A 21,818-nucleotide genomic window follows, 5' to 3' on the forward strand; every position below is an offset into this window, starting at 1 on the left:
GCTCTTATCAAATACTATCATCCATTTCTCTCTCATCCCATGAAAACCTTTGGTCTAGACCATCTGTTAGACTGGATGGTAAGTCCCAGGGAAGGAGCAGCCCCGGGCAGAGCCCGGGGCGGGGGTGGGTGTGTGTGCGTGTGTGTGATGAGGACAGAGAGGAGGGATCTCCAGACTTCAAAGGTGGTGACTGACAGAAGGTCCTGCCCCCATGTTAACACAGTTGCAGAGAAATGGTGATGAGTAAGACTGAGCTAAAGCAAAACTGAGGTTTTTCCCGGCCACCATTCCGGCTCCTTCTCACACAACCCTTTCAGAAACAGTGGTTTCAATGTGCCTTGGTGGTGTGCCTTCGCCTTTTCTTGTAAAATCTTAAATAACCTCAACCGTAGCTATTCCAGGCCCTGAGGATCCACCGCAGTTTTAGCACAGACCGTGGAATATTTTAATGAAGTTCCTACCAATCTGACAGCTAAAGGTACCTTCTCAGCCCATTTTCCAGCACATTCTCCCACCAGAAAAAGAGATGAACCGTGCAATTGCCTACATCAACTCAAGAAAGGATGCCTCTAGGTTTTAAAACCCTAGGAAAGAGGGGGCCTGCTGATCAACAGATTGTTTAGGAGGAGGAACCAACGCCCCCACACATGCCTCGACTCCTGCGCACACACACCCTGCCCACGTTCGTGGACCCTCGGGCCATTCAACTCATCCCTCCCGGCCCTCCCAAGTCCAAGTCCTGCCGAGATGTAGGCCTCCCTCCGACGCCTTATGATTGGCTGCTGCTGGGCACTGGTGCCCAATCAGCGCGCGCAGAGAACACAGACCCCGCGGCAGACAAGGCAGACACTGAGGCGATGGGGCTGAATACCAATTCCTCCGCCAAGACCCCCGGAGAATTCATTATGTGGGTTGTTCTTCTGCACACTGCTTTAAACATGCAAATCCCTCCAGCAGTGGTGTACCCGTGGTTGAATAGAATATGAATCAAAGGCTCAGCCCTTTCTTTTTATGCTCAGATCATAAAGTCTGAAACATCTCAAGTTTGTGTGTATGTGTCGATTTTTTTTTTTTTTTTTAAATCAGAGGCAGTGAAGGCTCTATTCGGTACTGCTTAAAACAAGATTAGGAAATGGGAAGTCGTCCCATTGCCATCTAGATTTAAAAATTAAAATGATTAATGTCTAGAACATAAAACTCAATTATAGGAAGGACCATTGGGACAGTGATAAAAACAAAGAGAGGTGGAATTTGCAGATAAATTTGGAAGGGTCTTGTCACTGATTTAAGGTCCCATTAACTTCATGGGGATCTAATCAAAGGCTTTCTGTTAAAAGTAAATCCGAGGCTCAGGGAGTGAGAGTTCTTACAAGGATGGGAGAAATTCCATCAGTACTCTGTAGAAATAACCCCGAAAATGGGATGTCCCTTCTCACACATGGTGGGAATCATCACTGTCCTGGGTTTTTTGCACAAAAGTGCTTAGGGTCGAATTATAAGGGCTTTCCTTTGTGACCTCTGCTCTGTTTGAGCCCAGTGTATTGTACTTTCTGGTCTCTGGGGCTTAAGGAGCAGCTAGAGATCTGGCCTTTACGGTGAGGATTTTCCATGATGATATAATGTTATCATGAGTCCCCATTCACTGCAAGTGAATCATCTCACCAGGAAACTAGGAGCAAGGCAACAGTTTACCTTCTACTTAATAGGGAACAAAGTTCACCTTTACTCAATACTTCAGCTGACTCTTTCACCACTGAGCATTGGAAATGCACAGTTTTAGAAGGTTTCTGCTCAAACTGGGCATTTCTATCTGCCTTCCTTGTGGTGCAGCAAGCGCTGCCGTGGACACAGGAGGACCCTCAAGCCCCTTCACCCCTGTCCTCAGATGTTGGCCCTAAAAAGTGTGGAAATAGCATGCCTGGATTCTGAGACACTTTTCTGAGTGGCCCCTTTGATAGTTCTAGAGGGAGTTGGCAGTGCATAACTTTCGGTGGGTGAATGTAGGGGGCTAACTACACGTGACACTGAAAATTCACATTTGGAAGGTGGATTCCATCTTGAAGACCCTGGAGGGGACTTGTGGCCTCCCCACACTTGGGAAGGCGGTGCTGGGCCCAGGGCATGAGATGACAACTATTAATATCATTACATGGCCATCTCCCCGCCGTGTAATGTCACTCATTCTTAACGATATCATTTGAGAACTAAAGCAAAGTCACACTTAAAGTTCACAGGATTGTGAAGCCTTTATCATCATTATCCTAGTTTGATGACTGAGAGGCTGAGGCTCAGGGGGACTGAGCCATTAGGAAATGGAGACGCTGGAACTTACAGGGATGATGTCAGGACACTCAATATTCCCCCTAAACCCTCCTTGCATTTGCCAGGATCCGCAGGCAGCTTTCTGGCAGCAGGATTCCACCTTCCCCGTGCAGGACAGGAACTGCCTGGAGGGTTAAGACCCCAGCAGCAGCCGTCAATCAACAGCTGCAGGAGTTGGGGCACAGACCCCTCTGCTCCCTCCCACTCCCAGGGAGGCGTCTGAGGTACAGGTTCTCCTCTGGCTTTGGGGCTGCTGCAGGTGAAGCCCCAGTTGCCCACAGTAGGAACTGGCTTCACCACAGGCCCCTTGTCGGCTGCCTTCCCTTCCTGGTCTCATGACCCCAATCCTTTTCCAATATTTCCTGAGCCAAGGGCCAGCTTGCTCTTGAATCCTTGGCTCTACTTCTGGGGGGAATGGAGACTAAGACAGAGATATTTTGACCCCCAGTTCTGTAGTTTCATGTCATCTGATGCTTTCCTGTCTGTGTCAGTTAGGAGTTTTCTAGAGACATCATCAGAGGCCAGAGGTAGCACTAGGCCATCTCCATCACTGGGCAGTCTCCCCACCCGGATGGGTGCTGCCAGCTTCTAAGTGGTTGTTCATCCAGGTTCCCCGAGGCAGCTTCTAGGTCGAGTTTACCCTGTGCCACGTTCATGGGGAATCGGTGGGCTCAATGCCTGGCCGAGCCAGCAGAGTGGGAGGAGGTGGATATGGGCTGGGGGGCAAGTTAAGCTTCCACGTGGCCCCAAAGCAGACTTGCTGGACCCCATGGGGAGCCCGGGAGCTAGTGCGGCCCTCAGAACTCTCTGGAGTGGGGCTGAGATCTCATCCTTCAGGATGGAATGTGGGCCAACCCAGCAAGGGCTGTGAGCTCCGAAGCCCAGGAAACCCGAGGGGCTGAAGTGGCCTGTGGTTGTCACTCCCAGCAGTCAACCAGCCCTCCCTGGACCAGGGCCAGCTGAGTGGTGGTCCTGGGTCCAGCCTCACTTCCCTCCACACTGTCAGGAGAACTGCCACTCCAAGCCCTCAGTGACACCCATCCTCTGTCCCCCTGCAGCTCACGGCCTCCCCCAGGCTGTGGCTTCCCCAGCCTGGCGGCTGGATCAGGTCCATGCCCTTGCACTGGCATTTCCCTCCACTAGGGGAGCCCTGGGTCCCTTTCAGCCTGGAGAGTTTGTCCTCTTCCTTCAGGTAGGACTTAATATCGCCCTCTGGGCAGGAGGCATGGACCTTCCCATCCCAGGAAAAGCGGATTGCTGCTCTCTGGGGTGCACTAACACACTGCATTGTGTTGATTTCTGGTCCACTCCCAACCCTGGGAACTCCTCGAAGATATCCGTGATGCCCCGTGAGCCCTGAACCCATGGGGCAGGTGGGGGAATTCATAAATGTTTATTGGATGCATATTGGCTGAGCTGCTCCAGGAACAGGGACAAATGTGCCTTTAAATGAGAGCTAAGACCAAGTTTGATTCACACATCCTGTCACAAGTGTGGCAGGAATTGAGAAGAATGAAGGTCACATCGGGAGCTTCGGGAACACAGAATTCCTCATCCCTGAGGTCACTTGCAAGGGAGGGTCAGTCCCATCACTGCGACCATTGGCTGCACCCCAGCGGGAAGAGGCTCAGAGCAAGGGGGTGCTTGACTAACCTCTTGATGACAACTGCTAGTGTTGGAATTTGTTGGTGCTCTTGGAAATATTTTAGTGTAACTTAAATATAAAAATAACACGCGGATGCATTCTCTTTGCAAAAAAACTAAAACATGACAGATAATGACAAAGTCCCCTTTAACATGCCCTCACCCCAGCACACCCCCTTTCCTCCCCAGAGATGACCTCTGTAGGGTATGGTGTGGATCTCTCCAGATACCCCAGGCACTAAAGAAACATGGGCATGCTCACATGCAGACATGAACAAGAAGATTCACTGCAGTACTCATTATAATAGCAAAGTTTGCAAACTCACCATGTCCCACGGAAAAGGGGGGAATGGCCCATCACTAAGAGCAAGGTTTCCATTTTCTTATGGAACAGGTGGCTACATTGGTCCACTTAAGAGAATGAAACTTTCCAAGTTACCTGAAATAAGTCCAAGTGGAGGGAGGGTTTTGTTTTGTTTTTTAATCTAATGGGTGAAACTTAGCAAACATTCCACCCCAGAGCAGGTACCCCAGGTTTGTCTGAAGTATCTAGCGGGAGAAGGATAGCAGGCTGGTTCCGGCAGCTGAGGAAACTTCTGGAAAGATGAAGGAGGCTTCTGCCAGCTTTGGGTCACCAGGAGAACATCACTGGTTGTAAGACGGCTTTGTGGGTGGGAAAGAAGGGGAGTAAGGAGAATGTTAAGGGAACAGAAAGGGAATCAGAAAGAGGAGTGGTGAGCTGGGAAGGGTGAAGAGGGGAGTTGCAAAAACATTTGGATGTTGAGGTTTTCTGGACCAAATCACTTCAGGAAGAGGACGGGGTGGGGAAGGGGAAGAGGGATGGTTTTAGCATGTGGTAGAAGGTTTAGAAAGAATTGGAACTAGGGAGGGGTTGGGAGTTACTGTCAGCACAAAAATAAAATGCTCAGTTTAACCTTCAAAGGGAGGGAAAGCCATGGAATTGAAGCTAAGGTCCAGCTCTTTCCTAAGAAGAGTAGCAAGTGGGTAGAACAGTTTTGCTAATTCTGGAGCGGTCCTTGACCCAGAGCTCAGCACAGCTCTGACCTCATCCAGAGAGATGAGAATGATCTTTTCAAATATGTGGTGTCATTTTGAGCAGGTTTAGCTGTCTTTTAAGAGGGCTGATTTGGTTAGAGTTGAGAGGACAAACTGTAAAACGTAGCATCACGCAGTTCTCTAGGTAATGTTGGGATTTCCTCCGGTGTGATGCTGAGGGTGCAGGGAGGGAAGGTAACACTGATCAGACATTCTCAATACACCAGGCACCCAGCTAAGCCACCGTCAAGTGCCTCAACACATGTCATCCTCATCCAGTCCATGGCATTTGCTGTTGTCTTCATTTCAGATGGGAAATCTGAAGCTTTTTTCCTAAGGAGTCCTCAGTCCCAGTGTACCCTGTCTTTCAGGCTTTTTGGAGAGAACCCACAGTAGGGAATACATTTTCCATCCTGCTGCAGATACACACACGTTTATCACAAAAACAGAGGTTTTTCAGAACCACACATGACTTTTCTAGGTGAGATGCACTGAGAGATTCTGTTCTATTCCTTTCCTTTATTTAATGATAATTTCAATGAAATAAATTGCTGTCACAACACATTGAAGAGCCATCAACTGGAGTTTGAAAAGCACTCACCCAGAATTTGTCATAACCTGATTTTATCCCTCCAACACCAGTCTTCAAGGGTAAACTATGAGTTTTTCAATCAGAGTTGCATAGCATCTGTCTTTTGTTCTTCCATCCATCCAAGTATCCATCCATCCATCCAGTAAACATTTGTCAGTATGTAGAAGTTGAACCAACTTTCAGATTCCCCATTAGGGGAAACTGTGCTATCTCATCAACTCTCAGCTCCCAAGATAGAAAAACTCAAATCATCAAACCATGGAAAGAATCAATAAGTGGCAGATACACACCCCAGAAATGCCCAGAGGGGCCACTGTAGACGGTTCCAGAGCTAACATCCTTGGACATAATCCCCATCCCTCCAAGAAAGAAAATATTCCTTCAGATAATCAGTCACAACGACAAAACATGCAAAAAAGATAAGTGAACCAGGTAGTAGCGTTCCAAGATGTCAGTACTGGAGGTCCCTGCAGCATAAAAAAATGGGTCAGGTTGCAGGGGGACATGGAGCGAAAGAAAACTGAAATCATGCACCATTCGCACAGCACTCTCTCTTCCTGCGTCTGAATCTGTTATGAGTCCTGCTAACCGTGACTACAGGCTGTTGAAAATTACACCGTTTGCCTTATTTAATTTTCTTCTGCAGTCATAAATATTAATTAAGCTAAACCACAGAGAGCTCCATTTCAATCCCTTCCCTTCCTGAGGACCATAAGCAATTAAGACCCATAGCTTTAAGTCCTAACTGGTTCTTTAAGTCTGCCCTGGGACGTCCACTTTTTCATTTTTTAAATTAGGACAGATTTATTAAATCTTAGTGGTTTATTTTTCCTACCTAACTCTCCTGGGCTGTGGGTGTTCTCAGTTTGATTCTCTGCTTGCAAATACAATCTTTGCTTCTCCAGCAGACTGGCTCATCTTCTCCAAACCAAGATGCAGAAAAGTGCATGTTCAATTCATGAGGAGCAGAGACATTTGTGTGCAGCCCGTCGGCTATGCGGTGGCAAAGACCACACTTTTCAATGTTTGGTAATTTAATATTATTTAATGACAAAAACAGAAGTAATAATTGTAAAAAACTGAGGAAAATATAAAGTAGAAAGTGCAAGTCTTCTCCCAAGCCTTCCAAGTCCCAATTTCCGGGGGTGTAATTGTTAACAGCCTCGTGTGCAACCTTCAAAACTTTTCTGCACATAGAGTCAGAATTACCTTTACAAAAATTAAATCAAATTACCCATATCCAGTGACTGTTTAGCCCTTCATCATAAAGTAGATATACTTTCTATATGATTTCAGAGAGATTTATATCAGCTTTATAACAGCTTTATAACAGCTCCATGATATTCCACAATTAAGTTGGGTTATTGTTTATTTAACCTTATTCTTTAAGAGTTACGATCTTGGGCATATTATAGATAAACCACACACACACACACACACACACACACACACACACACACACACGGTACCAGTAACTGAAAACTCTACCTGTGAGCATTTTCCTTTTTCCCATGCTTCTCATGACTTCTCCATCAGAGAACATTATAATGTGGAAACAGGTCAAGGTTTGGGTCAGAGGGCCTGGATTGGGATGGAAGGGCTGGGTGGTCTGAGGCAAGCCCTCAACATCTCACCCCCATTCTCAAGGGACAAAGGGAACTCCCACCTGAGAGAGGTTTTGGAGAACCATGAAGTCTGATGCAAATATTACCCCTCCCACCACAAAGATCCTGGTCACTTGGGGGGCAGTAAACCCGAGGAATTAACATAAAAAAAATTCTGTACCTGTATTTCTAAATTCAACATAAAAAGGAGAAAAGAATAAAGGAAACAGGGAAGGAGAAAAAAGCCTTCTTTCAATTTCTATGTAACTACAAAGACTGGGGAGCAGGGCTCAGGTCTGAGACACAGAACTCCCACTAGGACCAGATGGTCCTCATCGTTAACATCTACTTAGCACTTTATTCTGAAGACTTACAGGAATGAATTTACCAGGTTTCCTCTTAAAGGGAAAAACTAAACTCTCAGGATTTTGCAAGGTATACATCTATTTATGTAGACTCCTCTGGAGAATATTAAACAGCACTGATCATTTGTTATATGATGTAAAACAATACATCCAAAATCAGCATCGCATATTTCCATGCCTTAGAATGACAGAGGCAAACTATGGGGTGATGTAGCCGCTGGGCATGAAAGAAACTACAAAATAAGTTTGTATTTTATATCCAGTTCCATCCAGGGATCTCAAAGCAGCTGAATACAATGTCCTCCCCAGCTTTTTCACCCCCCAGTCCTCATTGCTTTAAAATCAAACACAGATTAAGGACTTGGTCTAAAATTCTTACTGTGTTTACATTGATTTTTTCCATGTGCTTTTATAAATATGGTAGAAATAAGAAGAATTTGCCCTCTTTACTCCTGTTTAGCAGTTCTTACCTGGAAAGAAGGAGCCCTTTTCAGAACGAATGACATTTAAATTCCCACAAGGGAAAGATGATCTGAGAGCTAGTTATGGGTGCATATTGCAAATAGAATAAGCATTAAGGAAACATCTTGAGCTTTTAAATGCTTCTCATCTTTGAGACTCAAATTTTACTTTCCAAACGTTTCCTATTATACATGTTGGAAAATATTTGGGTGGCAAAGCAAGAGAAACAGTGTGTTTCCTAGCGTGGGAGTGGGGGTAATTTTGGTGTGTCTGCGGGTTCAGCTTGCATTTCTCCTGGTCTTGTTCTTTTTCTTGGGCATCGGCAGGCAGTGCCAGTTCAGCATCGGGTCAGCGTCCTGTGGAAGAAAATTCCCAATCACTTTCCCAGGAGGCCCAGGTCTTTTCCAGGAGGAGGACATACAAACCCCATTTGAAACTCAATAAACAGGAATCTCCTTGTCACTTTCTCTTCTTTTGGATCTATTTTGCTTCTTAAAAATGCACATTGGGATCAGTGAAGAGGTCGGGGATATTTAGGAAAGGTCGGCAAGTCCAGCGTGCCAGGTTCCTCGGGCGGCAGGATCAGCCCGGGTCCTCCGGGCTCTCTCCCTTAAGGAGGAGAGTTAAGGGGCCTTGGAGAGCGTTTGTGATGCAGTGTGATTGCAGCTGAAACTTTGCTTAGGCCGTTTTTCCTTGCTTGGAAAATGACAGCTTCCAAGTCACCAACTGATCATTGCTGTAGGTTCCCTGTCCTGCCCGGTCAACCAGGGAGGTCCCAGGAGAGGCGCTGTGGGAGGTGCGGGAAGCCGACAAGGCCAGGTGGGGGCTGGGAGGGGGGCGCTGATGAGAGCACGTTCTCCACGCCCCAAGCTGCGGACACGTTCTGAACCCTGGGAAGATGCATTCTGGCTGTGGGGAGGGTCGGTGTGGCCGGGAGCGAGTGGGAGGGGAGAACCCACAGGAGGTGAAGGTGGACTTGCTTTGCATTTCATCAAGGCCTGTCTCACCACTGAGTTCAGGACAGACTGCAAGATGAGTTAGGGAAGCGGGGCTATTTCACCTGTGGTCATCGGACCAGCAGCCTCACCACCACCTGGAAGCCTGTTAGAATGCCAACTCTCAAGCCCCTCCCCCCTCCCAGAATCTGCATTTTAACAAGATCCCCAGGGGCGGTTTTATGCACATAAAAATTTGCTGGGCGGGTCCCGATCCGGGCCCGTTAATTACCCCAGCCCCAGTGGGCCACTGTTGCTGTAATATGCTAACCCTCCCTGTCAAACGAAGCTCCCACTTTTCAGGAAGCTCCACAATCCTTCCTCTGGAAAGACTTTTGGAAGCAAAGCAGGCAAAGAGTGAATACAGACACGTGTATTACACACACTTGCCGCGGTTCTCACACACACGGGGCACACTCTCAAGCTGGCAGGAGCACCTCGCTGCCGACTTCTGTCTCCTTCTCGGAGCCGGAAGCCCCCCTAGTACCTGTAGGATGGAAAACTGATACTCTAGAGAGTTTACAAATGGTAGTGGGACTGGAGTGGCCTGCCATTCTGCTGGCATCCTGCCCACTGCTTCAGAGGACCCAACCCTTGGCTCTTCCATCAACTCTGGGTCAACACAGGCAGTGCACTTCACCTTGGGTTTGCGTCCATCCCTGCCAGCACGTTGGTTAATTCTGAATGGTGAGATGTAGACTGCCCTTTGGAATGGGGTTTTTGGCCCTTGGAAATTCCTGGGTCATCTTTGAAAGGTGACTTGACGACATAGGCAAAATAAGTTCTGCTGGAACCCGTAGCAGAAGAAGGCAGGAAGAGGAACAAGTAGAAGTAAACACTGCAAAGAAACCTCTGCAAGCACATGGCTTTGCCTACCATGGTCAGGGCGGTATCTCCGCCATCTGGAATATAGTAAGTACTCATTAAAATAGTTGCTAAATGGACCAAAAATCTATAAACTACTCTTCACTGTCACTGCTTAATATGAGAGCAAGTTATGTCTAATTCTTTTCTGCTTACGCAGAGCCCCTGTATCACTTTGAGATGGAAGCAAGAAGAAAACATCTGCTTCCCAAGCCTAAGACTCAAACTCCAGGCCTTGCTAACCTCCTCTGATCTCCACATCTGTCTATGCTTCATCCTTTCATACTTATTGAAAGTATATTTGTTCATCCAAGTAACTAATCAGTAACTCGTAGATCTAATGGGGCCGCTTCTTAATTATCTCCCTGGCTTCCTAAGAATGAATGTCCGGGTCCGATTCTTCAGGTCTGTGACAGACTCTCCATGACTCCTGTCCTCAGTGAGGTTTACTGCTCGCCCTTTTGGCACGGATAACAGCTCCCCTCCAAGAATAACATCCAAATGTATGAAATAGCTCGCAGAGCCACCAATGCAGATACATCTAATTTAGGCATCCCTCAAAGAGGAGTTTATTCTCACTCACGTTGACATGTTATTATTTCCACTCAAAGTCGTCGTTTCTTTATTTTTATCCCTTCCACTTAATTTAATTACCTGCTCTAAGAGTCCCACTTACCAGAAGCGTGCTAAAAAGTCAAGAATGACGGACAGGATACCAAGTATATGCCAGAAATACTTGTCAGACCCTGGACCCGAATGGGCAGATCATCGACCTTCTCCACAGACCCACACAGATGGGAGTGGAGTCGACAACTGCTCAGCCTGACCACCGAGGAAGCCCACAAAAGATGCACAATCCATAACCACAACCAACCTTCCAAACAGCCATCAAATTCTACATACACAGAAAAAGACAGCTGAGGGCCAAATTCATCCAACAGGACCTGAGGACAGAGCCTCACCTGCTCCCGACACCGGGCTATCCTAGCCACCACCTGGGGTTGATGTGCATATCACTTCTCTTTCTCCCTTAACTCAAGGGAGGGCACAGTCGTCTTTCTTATGCGGGTCAGAGAACATAGTACTGGTTTGTTTTCAGAACTTAAACCCTTGCTCCCTTGAAGTGGTGGCTTCCCTGATCGCCTTGCATGTGTGAGAACTGAATGAACATGGTATGAGTTATTTTGCTAAAGTTTCCATGACATCAGATCTAATATTCTTAGTCTATATTTCACCCTAAAATAATAAAAATAATGTAATCATAAAATAATAATCATATACAATGACACAAATATACTGCAGGAAAAAAATGTAGACTGAAGAGATCATTCTACCACCAAACACAACCAGGGTTACTAACATCGTAGTTATCTCATCTTATCATTATTTATTATGACTTATTTCCCATCTTTTCCTGTGAATCTTGCCCAGGAGTGGTAGATTGTATGCATGTGTATAAACTTACTGTGTATAAACCTACAATGCCGTATCTTGCTTTCCCCTCAATTTTAACATCACATTCAACATCACTCTCTTGTGGGTTTTTTAATGTTTTTCACATAAATCTCCTTTGAAAGATATTCTTCACTAATTATCTTTTCAATTGCCCTCCCCATAAACAACTAGGGTTTTGGCCACAAAGAACTATGGAAGCCAGCAAAAAAAGTATCTGAGTGCTCAGTGCCAAGTAGTTTGATTTTTTTTTTAAACATAATTTCAGAAATAACAACCCATGGAAAGTGAAATGTTAATTGCAACCTTGGATACAACTGTATGCCTCTTCTTTAGTAAGACTTGGGATGCACCCTGAAAATTCCACCTTGTGAATAATGGAGGTGTGGGTGTCTGATTTCTGCCAACCCAAAGGTTATTTGAAGGTAAAATGTGTATTTTCACAAGACTTTGCTAAATCACCTTTCTCTGTCTCCTCTGTTTTAACCTCACCTGCAGACCTGCCTAGTAATGCCCTAAAGCAAGGCCTGTCCTGAGTATTTATTCTCGAAAGGCCTTCGGGAACTGGAGTATTGATCAGCCCAAAGCGCACCCACCCTTTGGTATTTTGTGGGTCATCGGTTAGGGAAGTTGAGTACTGTTTATTGCTGTCCCTTTCCTCAAGGGCTAGTTTCACATGACAGAGAGCCCCGGGGAAGGAGTTTTGCTGGAGATTGCAGGGAGACCGAAGGAGGCCCAGATTTGGGCCGAGTCAGTCCGCTGGGCCAGCGACGGGAATAAAACCAACGCGCTAAATCCAACCACAGTCATCGGTCATAAGGCGGCTTTAAACGCAAACCCGGCAGCACCGAACGACAAGGCCGGGAAAGAGAGGGGGCGCGGGCAGAGGAAATCTCTGTAGGTCTCAGCCCTAGGTGGGGCTTCAAATAAGGGGGGATCAGGGGAAACATCTGTTTTCAGCCCGAGTTACCCGCGAACTTTTTCCTGGAGAGAAGCTCCCGGAGCAATTTACAGCATTCCAGCCTGAGGCTCTCGTGCCAGACGCTCTGAATCAACCTTTAGAAACCAGAGCTGCCGGGAAGGGAAGGAGCGCCGTGTGCAGGGGCGGGGGCGCCTCGGCGGGCCTCCGCGCAGGGAAGGGCGGCGGGCCGGGGGCGTGGGCTCGCGCTCCCCGCAGCATCCGCCGGCCGCGCTCCCCTTCCCGGGGAGGGTCCCAGCGGCCGCTCCGCCCGAGCCCGCGGCGCCTCCGCAGGCGGCGGAGGCCAACCTGGGTTTGCGCTGATCGTCGGGGACCCCGAAGAAGCGCCAGCCCCCGGGAGGCGTTTTCGGGGAGACTCGGAGAGGCCGGCGGACGGCGCGGCCGTCCAGATAGCGGGGTTAGGGGCTCGGGGGTCCGTGAGGGCTCCTGTCTGTCCCGGGGCCGCGTGGCCGACAGGGGGCGCCCTGTCACTGCGGAAGCCGGTGACCAGGGGCCGGGCCAACGAGGGGCACGCCCTCCTACCCCGGGCCGCTCTCTCTCCTGCTCGTGGCGAGATTTCTAGAACCACATTTTCCACCAGGAGCAAAAATAGGGGAGTGGACACTCACATAGACGCACAGACTAGGTTAACCTGGACACTCCTGAGCTTTCAATCTCACGCACACCAGAAAGCTGTCTGTCCTTGTTTCTCGGGTTTGTCTGTCTGACCTACCGAATATGAGAAGCGCCCCGCGGGGGGGAAGAAGGGTGTGTCTGTGTGTATGTCTGTGCGTGCGCGCGCGTGCGCGCCCGCGCGTGTATGTGTTTCTGCCCTCGGCCTGCGCAGAAAGCTTTGGAAAATAGGCCAGGGCGGACCCTCTATCCCTAGCCCTCGGGAGAGCGATCAAGTAGTTTCCACCCACGCTGGGGGGACCCGGCGAGAGATGCCCGGGGATCTGGTCCCTCGGCTCCCCTGCGCACACCGACACTACGTGTGCATACATCCAGCACACTTCCCGGCTGCACCGGGCCGGCCTGCCCCTCCTGGGAGGACTCTGCGCTGCGCACGGCTTTCGGGGAGAAGCAGACCTTGGCTGTGGGGGACCCTGCCCCGGCCCTCGCTCAGCGGGTTCATTAACGCTCTCACTAAGAATTGGTCAAACCAGCCGCGCCTGCATCTTCAGTTCAAAGCGTTGCAGGCCCTAGAGTCCTGGAGTAGAGGGAAGGGGTGGGAGTACCCCTGCACCTACTGCTCCGCCCCCTGCCCTCTGGCCTGACCCTCACCCGGCCTTCCGTTCCCCTTGCTCTGCTCCGTGCCTGCCACCTCGCTTCTGTCTTCTGCCACCATTACCCATAACTCTGGACAGGTGGGCCAGATACCCACTATTTCCTACTTTTTCTCTCTTTGGGGTTGAGGACGCAGGGCCGCATCCTCACGGCCCAGCCGGGGTTTAGAACCAAGAAAGGGCGTCCACCTCCAAACACCTGTAGTATTCCGCCTCCCCGCCCCCTCCCCAATCTGGCTCACTGAGGTCTTGGTACCTGGCCCAGGACAGGTGATCATTTGAACTCAGAAGCTGGATCGAAAATAAAAAGGACGAATATGGTTGCTGGGGTTTCTAATTCTTATAAAACAGGAAAGCAGAGAGGTCAGAGACACCCCCGCCCACAGCCAGGCGACTCCATATGCCCCATTATTGATTCCTTAATTCCCCTCTCTCCTCCCGCCTCGTCCCCCACCTCCTGCCCTGTTTGTTTTAGTTACGAAATGCTGTGGGCACCTCAGTTGTGACTGAAAAGTAACCTTGAAACATGCCGTCCTGACTGTCAGAGACAAATAGTCTCCCAACCGTCGCAGCAGCTGGCGGGGCCGCGCGCGCCCTGCGCCCGGCACCCGGACCGTGGGACGGGGCTCCTCCCCTCCAGCCGCCCCGTCGGGCGCTCGGAGGAGGCAAAAAGCCGGGGAGGCGGGACCCGGCGCCCCGCACGCCTCCCGAAGCCGCTCCGGGTCTTAACTGTAACGGGAGGGACCTCCCAGCAGCCGCAACAGGCGAGTTAAAGGTGTGTACACAGTTTTTCTAAATACGACAGCGCTTTGCAGATTGGCTCCGTCACCGGCTGGTTGTTTTGACAGGGAATGAGCACTGAGAACTAAGAAATCCGGGATAAATAAATGCGGCTTTGATAAGGCTCTGCAGAGGGGAGACCGGGCGCGGAAGCCGGACGCGCCCTCGGACAGGCGCGCCAGGCGCCCGGCTCTATGGGACGGGGACGGGGCCAGAGCCCTGGGCCACTCCACTGGGTGGCCTCCTCCCGGGTCCCTCCTCCCGTGGGGACCCCCCGCAGACGAAAGGGGGCTGGACCCGGGGGCCCACGCGCCCACCCGCCCCGCTCGCCAGTCCGGGCTCCGCGTGCGCGGCGCGGGGCAGCTGGGCGGGCGCCGAGGGCAGGTGCTGGGCGCCGGCCGGGGCTCCCTCTCGCCCAGGTGTGAGCTGATTATTCAAATGGGCTGCCCCGGGTCTGGGGATTGGAGGCCCGCGCCCGCGCGCCGCGCTATATCACCAGCAGCCCACGTCACTGCGGCACTTGTCCGCTGCGCGGTCCACACCTCCTCCTCCTCCCTCCCCCTCCTCCTCCTCCTCCTCCTCCTCCACCACCTCCACCACCTCCACCTCCTCCTCTTCCTCCTCCTCCTCCTCCTCTTCTCCACCCCCCCCCCACCCGCCCCCGCGCCGCGCGCTTCCCGCCGCCTCCCGGCAGCTCGGCACTGCCAGCCTCGGCCTCCACCGGGCAGCCCGCGAGCGCGGCGGCGGCGGCGGCGGGCGGCGGGCGCTCCGGCAGCGGGAATCGGCTCCGGGCCTCCTCCTACCCTCGGCCCCCTCCTCCTGCGACTCACCCCTCCCTCCCACTTCCAACCACTGCCTCCGGCCGGCCAAGGGAGAGAGGGAGTGGAGCCGAGAGAGAGGGAGCGCGAGAGGGAGGGAGGGGACGGTGCCTTGGCTGACTTTTTTTAGAAAGGAGGGTGGGGGTGGGGGGGTGATTGCCGGTCGTTTGCTGGGGCTGTTAAATTTTAAACTGCCATGCACTCGGCTTCCAGTATGCTGGGAGCAGTGAAGATGGAAGGGCACGAGCCGTCCGACTGGAGCAGCTACTATGCCGAGCCCGAGGTAGGCACTCGCCTTTGCCGGGGGAAGCGGGGTGGCGGCGTCCGCTCTCGGCCCCAACCTCTGGACCGCTGCCCTGGCCGGCCCCCGGCCCCCACCCCAGCCGCTCCGGGCAGCCGCCTTTTCCACCCTCCTTCGACTCAAATGGGTTTCTTTTTTATACGACACACTGTTAGCCTTGAGATAATATTAACTTTGTGATCAAATATTGACTTGCGGCGCCTCCAAATCCTCTTCGTGGCCGAGCCACGCACTATCCTAACAGAGTTGTGTTTGGCAGCGCGCGGCTGGGGAGGGGTGGGAGGTCGGCCGGCGAGGGGGTGGGGAGCTGGAGTGGAGAAGGTGGGTAGGAGTTGGGGGCTGAGGTAGAGAAAAACGGTCCAGGACTAGGCGACAAAGAGAAAGAAAGTTTGTGGCTGCAGAGCCCAGCCGCGTGTCGTTCTGTTCGCGGTCCCCTCCCTGTTCCTCCACTCAATGCCTCCAGCTGGCCCCAGACTGCGCGCAGGTACCGCGTTTCGGTTCCCCTGGGGCCCAGAATGGGGTCCCGGGAGGAAGGCTGAATGGCGAGGACCCTGGGATCGTCTCCGCGGGAGGCCGCCGGGCGCCCTGCGCCTTGTCCCACAGGTCGCTGGCCAGGGTCGGAGGTGGCGTCCGGGGCCGCGGCGCCTGCTCGGTATGCTGGCGTGAGAGTCGGGGGTACTCTGCGGAGGGGAGATGCATTTGGGATGCTTGGCTTGGGGCGCTCCCGGGGACCTCTGTTTTAGAGTCTGAGCGAGGCGCAGGAGGGCGAGGAGGCGGCCACGGTCGCAGAGCGGCGGCCCCCGCGCCACCTCCCCGAGGGCGATCGCGGCGCGCTCCGGGTGAAACGGACGCGGAGCCGGGGCCGGGCGAGGGCAGGACTCCTCGGAGGCCTCCCTGGAGGCGGGGGCCTGGGCTGGCCCGGTGGGCGGGGGGGGGGGGGTCAGGCCGGGCGCGCTTCGGCCGCGGTGCTAACGCTGTGCGCCTCCCTCCGGGCTCTGTCCTCAGGGCTACTCCTCGGTGAGCAACATGAACGCCGGCCTGGGGATGAACGGCATGAACACGTACATGAGCATGTCGGCGGCCGCCATGGGCAGCGGCTCGGGCAACATGAGCGCCGGCTCCATGAACATGTCGTCGTACGTGGGTGCTGGCATGAGCCCGTCCCTGGCCGGCATGTCCCCCGGGGCGGGCGCTATGGCCGGCATGGGCGGCTCGGCCGGGGCGGCCGGCGTGGCTGGCATGGGGCCGCACCTGAGCCCGAGCCTGAGCCCGCTCGGGGGGCAGGCGGCCGGGGCCATGGGCGGCCTGGCACCCTACGCGAACATGAACTCCATGAGCCCCATGTACGGGCAGGCGGGCCTGAGCCGCGCGCGCGACCCCAAGACTTACCGGCGCAGCTATACGCACGCCAAGCCGCCCTACTCGTACATTTCGCTCATCACCATGGCCATTCAGCAGAGCCCCAACAAGATGCTGACGCTGAGCGAGATCTACCAGTGGATCATGGACCTCTTCCCCTTCTACCGGCAGAACCAGCAGCGCTGGCAGAACTCCATCCGCCACTCGCTCTCCTTCAACGACTGCTTCCTCAAGGTGCCCCGCTCTCCCGACAAGCCCGGCAAGGGCTCCTTCTGGACCCTGCACCCCGACTCGGGCAACATGTTCGAGAATGGCTGCTACCTGCGCCGCCAGAAGCGCTTCAAGTGCGAGAAGCAGCTGGCCCTGAAGGAGGCCGCGGGCGCCGCGGGCGGCGGTAAGAAGGCGGCCGCCGGGGCCCAGGCCTCGCAGGGTCAGCTCGGGGAGGCCGCCGGGCCGGTCTCCGAGACTCCGGCGGGCACCGAATCGCCCCACTCGAGCGCCTCCCCGTGCCAGGAGCACAAGCGAGGGGGCCTCGGGGAGCTGAAGGGGACGCCGGCCGCGGCGTTGAGCCCCGCGGAGCCGGCGCCCTCGCCAGGGCAGCAGCAGCAGCAGGCCGCGGCCCACCTGCTGGGCCCGCCGCATCACCCGGGCCTGCCGCCAGAGGCCCACCTGAAGCCGGAGCACCACTACGCCTTCAACCACCCCTTCTCCATCAACAACCTCATGTCCTCGGAGCAGCAGCACCACCACAGCCATCACCACCACCAGCCCCACAAAATGGACCTCAAGGCCTACGAACAGGTGATGCACTACCCTGGCTACGGGTCCCCCATGCCGGGAAGCCTGGCCATGGGCCCGGTCACGAACAAAGCGGGCCTGGACGCCTCGACCCTGGCCCCAGACACCTCCTACTACCAGGGGGTGTACTCCAGGCCCATTATGAACTCCTCTTAAGAAGACGGCGTGACCTGGCTAGCCCGGACCCAGACGGGAGAGACAGGAAATGGGGTAGAGACTCTGAGAAAGGGGTGCTGGAAAGATACGAGGGAGAAGGACCCATCACACCCCCGCCCCCGGAACAGAGGTCTCCCCTCACCCTCTGCAGCTCTTCCCTCCCTCACATGGGCCACACTGATGTGTATCGTGATATATAAGGAGGGAAAGGGAAAAAAAGATAAACAGTCAAAAAAAAAGAAAAAGGAAAGCCTCAGTTTCCACTACTGTGTAGACGCCTGCTTCTTTAAGCACCTGCGAATTCTGACTTTTTGTTGTTGTGGTTTCTCTCCGTTGCTGTCATTGCAGGGAAGTCTTACTTTATTAAAAAAAAAAAAAAAAAAAAAACCAACAAAAAACAAAAACAAAACAAAAAAGAAAAAAACACAAACTTTTGTGAGTGACTCAGTGTAAAACTGTAGTTTTAACAGAAAACAGAGTTGTACTATTGTTTAAAAAAGAGGAAAAATGATGTAAGGGTCTGTTGTAAATGATCAAGAAAAAGAAAAAAAAAAGCATTCCCATTCTTGATACGGTGAAATTCAGGTCTCGAGTCTGATTAATTTATGGTTTCCGCGTGCTTTATTTATGGCTTATAAATGTGTGTTCTGACTACAAGAACCAGAGTTCCACAAATCTATATTAAAGTGTTATTGCCAGTTTTTTTGCTTTGAATCTTCAAGATTTTTTTTCCTTTGCTTGATTTAAAAAATAAACAGACCTGGGAATTATTTAAAAATTGAGGGAGGGAGATCCTGGCTGGTTGCAGGTTTTATTTTATTCTGGGGGAGGTAGTTGTTGTTTTATCAACTATTTATTATTAACATTTTCAGACGAAGTAAAGTTGAATGAATTTTACAGTAAACAGACACATACCCATTGCCCAGATCCTACAGTTCTCATTTCACTGTACTTGTTATACAGCATATCTGTCCATCTATCCACACCTCCATCGGCCCACTTATCTTACTTTCCTAGATGCATTTCAAAGTAAATTTCAGACTTCAGTACACTTCCCCCTAAACACTTCAGCAAGTACATCGTTAATGGAACTCAACATTGTTCAAGGTTACTTCTTTGAATTTTGGGTTTAACTTTACACACAGTGAAACTCACAGATCCCAGGTGAACCATTCTGGGGATTGTGGGGATGATGCAGGTTTATCTCCGAAGCCTGGAGAAAACCACACATCCTATCTGTATTTTCCAGCTGGGCCATGTGAAGGTGCAATGTTTTTGACGTCTCTTGGACCCTGGGGCTGGCTTCTCTGGAAAGAAGCCTGGATTTTCCATGTTTTTTCCTGTATGTCCAATCCTAGGCCTCCCTTCAAGGCAGGGAGCCCCGATTGGACTTGCAAATTCCTGGTGCAGCTCTTTTCCTTTTCATCACTGCCTCTCTGCACCCATTCATCCTTCCGTGGAATTGGAACTCCGCCTGGATTGACAGCCTCAGGCCTCTGTCTACACTCCACTCTCCATCCCACCCTCCACCTTCACTTAGGTGTTCTGCACAACCTTGGTAGAACTTGCTGCAGCCCAGGAGTAGTGAGGCTTCTGGAACCATGCATTTGAGCATCTGGTCTGGAGAAACAAAAGACTTTCTCCTGGAAGTGATTTTAAAGGGAACTCAGGGTCCTGATGGAAATCTTTTAAAATATGTATATTGGGGGATGAGGCAGAGGTAAGGGAGTGTCCTGCACGGCTGGCCAGGTGCCCCTTCTCAGGGGTGGGATCCCAGGGTCTGCAGGTTTTCTCCCTCCCCCCTCCCCCCAAACTCCGAGCCCTTGGCCAAGCTGCCTCTTAGCCCGGGTTGGCAATCTAGGATTACAGCACCAAGGAGGTGAGTGGGTATGTTGTGATTCTTCAAGGAAAACCGAAAAGTATAAAGAAAGACACGGAATAAATTCTTAGAAATCGTACTGCCTCTCTCCACAGACAGCCTAGTGGCCCTAAATCCTCGGCCAACCGAAGTGGAAACCTCGGAGGCCAAGCGGGGCCCGGCTTCACAAAGTGGGCTCCGCTTTGGCTTTGCCCTGGGCATCTGCTGGCAGGCAAGCTGGCCGAGTGAGGGCAGGAGCCATCCAGGGCGCAGCTAGCTTGCGGTGGGTGAGAATCTCCGCAGAGTCGGAGGCCAAAACTTTCGGACTCAGGTTTCTAAGCTCAGGCTCCCGTGTCCCGGACTAGATCTTTGGGCTTCTCGACCACCAAACTTGGAGTGTCCCAGCTTCGCCCCAAACCTGGATACAACCTCTGCGAGAGCCCTCCCCACCTTGCGGGGTCTCTCTGCCCCTCAAACCCTGGCCTTCCCACGCGCCTGAGGGGGGTTGGTCCTCGCCTCCGCCTCCCGCCTCCAAATCCCTTTTTAACATGCCACATTGTCCCGAAGAACACAAGGAAGAGAAATTGGGGAGGGGGGTGGTGGGAGGGATCCGGAGGTCGCAGCCAGCAATCAGGGCCGTCTCTCCCCCTGGCAAGGACACACACGTCGTGAGCCCAGCCTGAAATGTGTTTCATTATCACATAAAAGGCTCCCGTGGCGAAGGAGCCGAGAGGCAGGGCCGGGGGCCGAGTGCGGGACAATGAAGGCTGAAAGCGCTGCCCTAACCTGCTATGTTTCCTATCGCACGCCCATTGTGCGAGGGTCGTTTTAAACTACTTAGCGCGCCCCCCTCCACTGATCCCGGCCAGATAAGATATAGTTCTGTCCGAATACATAAAAAGGATGTCGGGGAGCCGGCCGCTCCGGAGGCTTTTCTGCGCGTCCTGCGTCTTTCACACCCCCCCATCCTCCCGCCCCAGCCCCTCCCCCCGCAGGGCCCCCAGCTTACTGGCACTCAGACCGCCCTCCGCCCGCGTCCCCCAACTCTGCGTGGTAGGGTGCAGCGTTTGTTTTTCCCTCTCTCTCCCTCTTTTTCTTCCTTTTCCCCGCGCCATCCGCGCGCGGGTTTAAGCATCCGTGATCTGTGAATAAACAGTCAGTAAACAACCGAAAAAAACATTCTAGATCCGAATTCCAGGAGGGTAAACTTTCCATGCCACGTCACACTTCAGCAAATTTGCACAGATATTATATTGCCTCTCCCTCCTTTATTATTTTTTTTTTCTTTTTTGCCAGGATCCCATTGTACTTAACTGAATTTTATAACGCTGATCGATATCTTGGTAAAATATTCATTTTTAAACTAGCGGGCAGTGAAATCTTTGCTTTGTGTGCTAAAGTCAACAGTCGCTCGGTTTGAGCTCAAATAAATGCGGGGATGCCTCGGCTCGGAGCAGTCGGCCGCCTCCCTCCGCGCGCTGGACGCTCCGCTGCCACCGCCGCCCGCCTGCCCGCCGCACCGCAGGTAGGGAGCGCGCCCACTCAGGGGCCGCGCCCGGGTCCCCGCCGAGCGTGCGCCCCCCACTCCCGTCCGCGCGCCTCCCCTCCCCCAGCCAGCCCTTGGCGCTTCGACGCCTGGGGGACGGGGAGTGAGAAGCTAAGTCGCGGAGACCCCGGGACTGGGGAGGTGGCCTTTTTGCGGGGGATTCTGAGGATGCTTGGCGTGGGAGGATGAGGGGTCGAGGAGCTACACACTCAGACTGAATCTGGGGCCTGAGCACAACTGGAAAGTTTGGTGGGACCCCGAAGCGACGGGAAGCCACCACAGGCCCCTGCAGCCGCTCCGGGCTGCTGATTCGATCCGAGGGCCGCCTGTCGCCCTAGGACAGTGGGAAGGTGGAGGTGGGGGCCGGCCTTGGCCTCAGAGCCTGGGATGGGGACGGTGGAAGACGGCGCACTGGTACTGGGAGGCTGCAGAGCGAGGCCCGAGCGTGGACGCGCATGGGTTCCAGTCCCGTCTCGGGGGTTCCAGGAAGCCCCGAGGCCCAGGCGGCGGTGGGGTTCCCGCCGTCCGGGAGCCGAGGAGGCGCAGCGCCTTTCCGAGCGGCCGGGGAACCCTGCGCTCTCGCCGCGAGCGCGCACGACCGC

At 52.8% G+C, this 21,818-nt stretch overlaps 1 protein-coding gene and 1 long non-coding RNA gene across 3 annotated transcripts in view; both read left to right on the forward strand.

The window, feature by feature from the left end:
* Positions 1-13,450: 13,450 nt before the first annotated feature.
* On the forward strand, positions 13,451-19,621 carry FOXA2 (forkhead box A2). Of its 2 annotated transcripts, XM_082360705.1 has the most exons (3): positions 13,451-14,375; positions 15,412-15,481; positions 16,505-19,621. In XM_082360705.1, the coding sequence occupies exons 2-3, from the start codon at positions 15,413-15,415 to the stop codon at positions 17,810-17,812; spliced, it is 1,377 nt and encodes a 458-aa protein (XP_082216831.1). In that variant the 5' UTR covers positions 13,451-14,375; position 15,412; the 3' UTR covers positions 17,813-19,621. The 2 variants fall into 2 exon arrangements, with proteins under 2 accessions (XP_082216831.1, XP_082216830.1); XM_082360704.1 differs by lacking the exon at positions 13,451-14,375 and having other exon boundaries at positions 15,316-15,481.
* Positions 19,622-20,718: 1,097 nt separating this feature from the next.
* The window catches only part of LOC309613468, a 61,577-nt gene continuing 60,477 nt past the window's right edge, over positions 20,719-21,818 (forward strand). Inside the window, exon 1 of the long non-coding RNA XR_014235741.1 lies at positions 20,719-21,195. This is a non-coding gene — a long non-coding RNA (uncharacterized lncRNA). The remainder of the gene's footprint in view (positions 21,196-21,818) is intronic.

The sequence above is a fragment of the Balaenoptera borealis genome (genome assembly GCF_965194805.1).
Source record: "Balaenoptera borealis genome assembly, chromosome: 16".
Taxonomy (NCBI): Eukaryota; Metazoa; Chordata; class Mammalia; order Artiodactyla; family Balaenopteridae; genus Balaenoptera; species Balaenoptera borealis.

Coding starts and splice junctions, on each gene's coding strand:
- FOXA2 (XM_082360704.1), top strand. CDS start 15,395: ATGCACTCGGCTTCCAGTATGCTGGGAGCAGTGAAGATGGAAGGGCAC. Junction 15,482..16,504: donor GCTACTATGCCGAGCCCGAG/GTAGGCACTCGC, acceptor CTCTGTCCTCAG/GGCTACTCCTCGGTGAGCAA.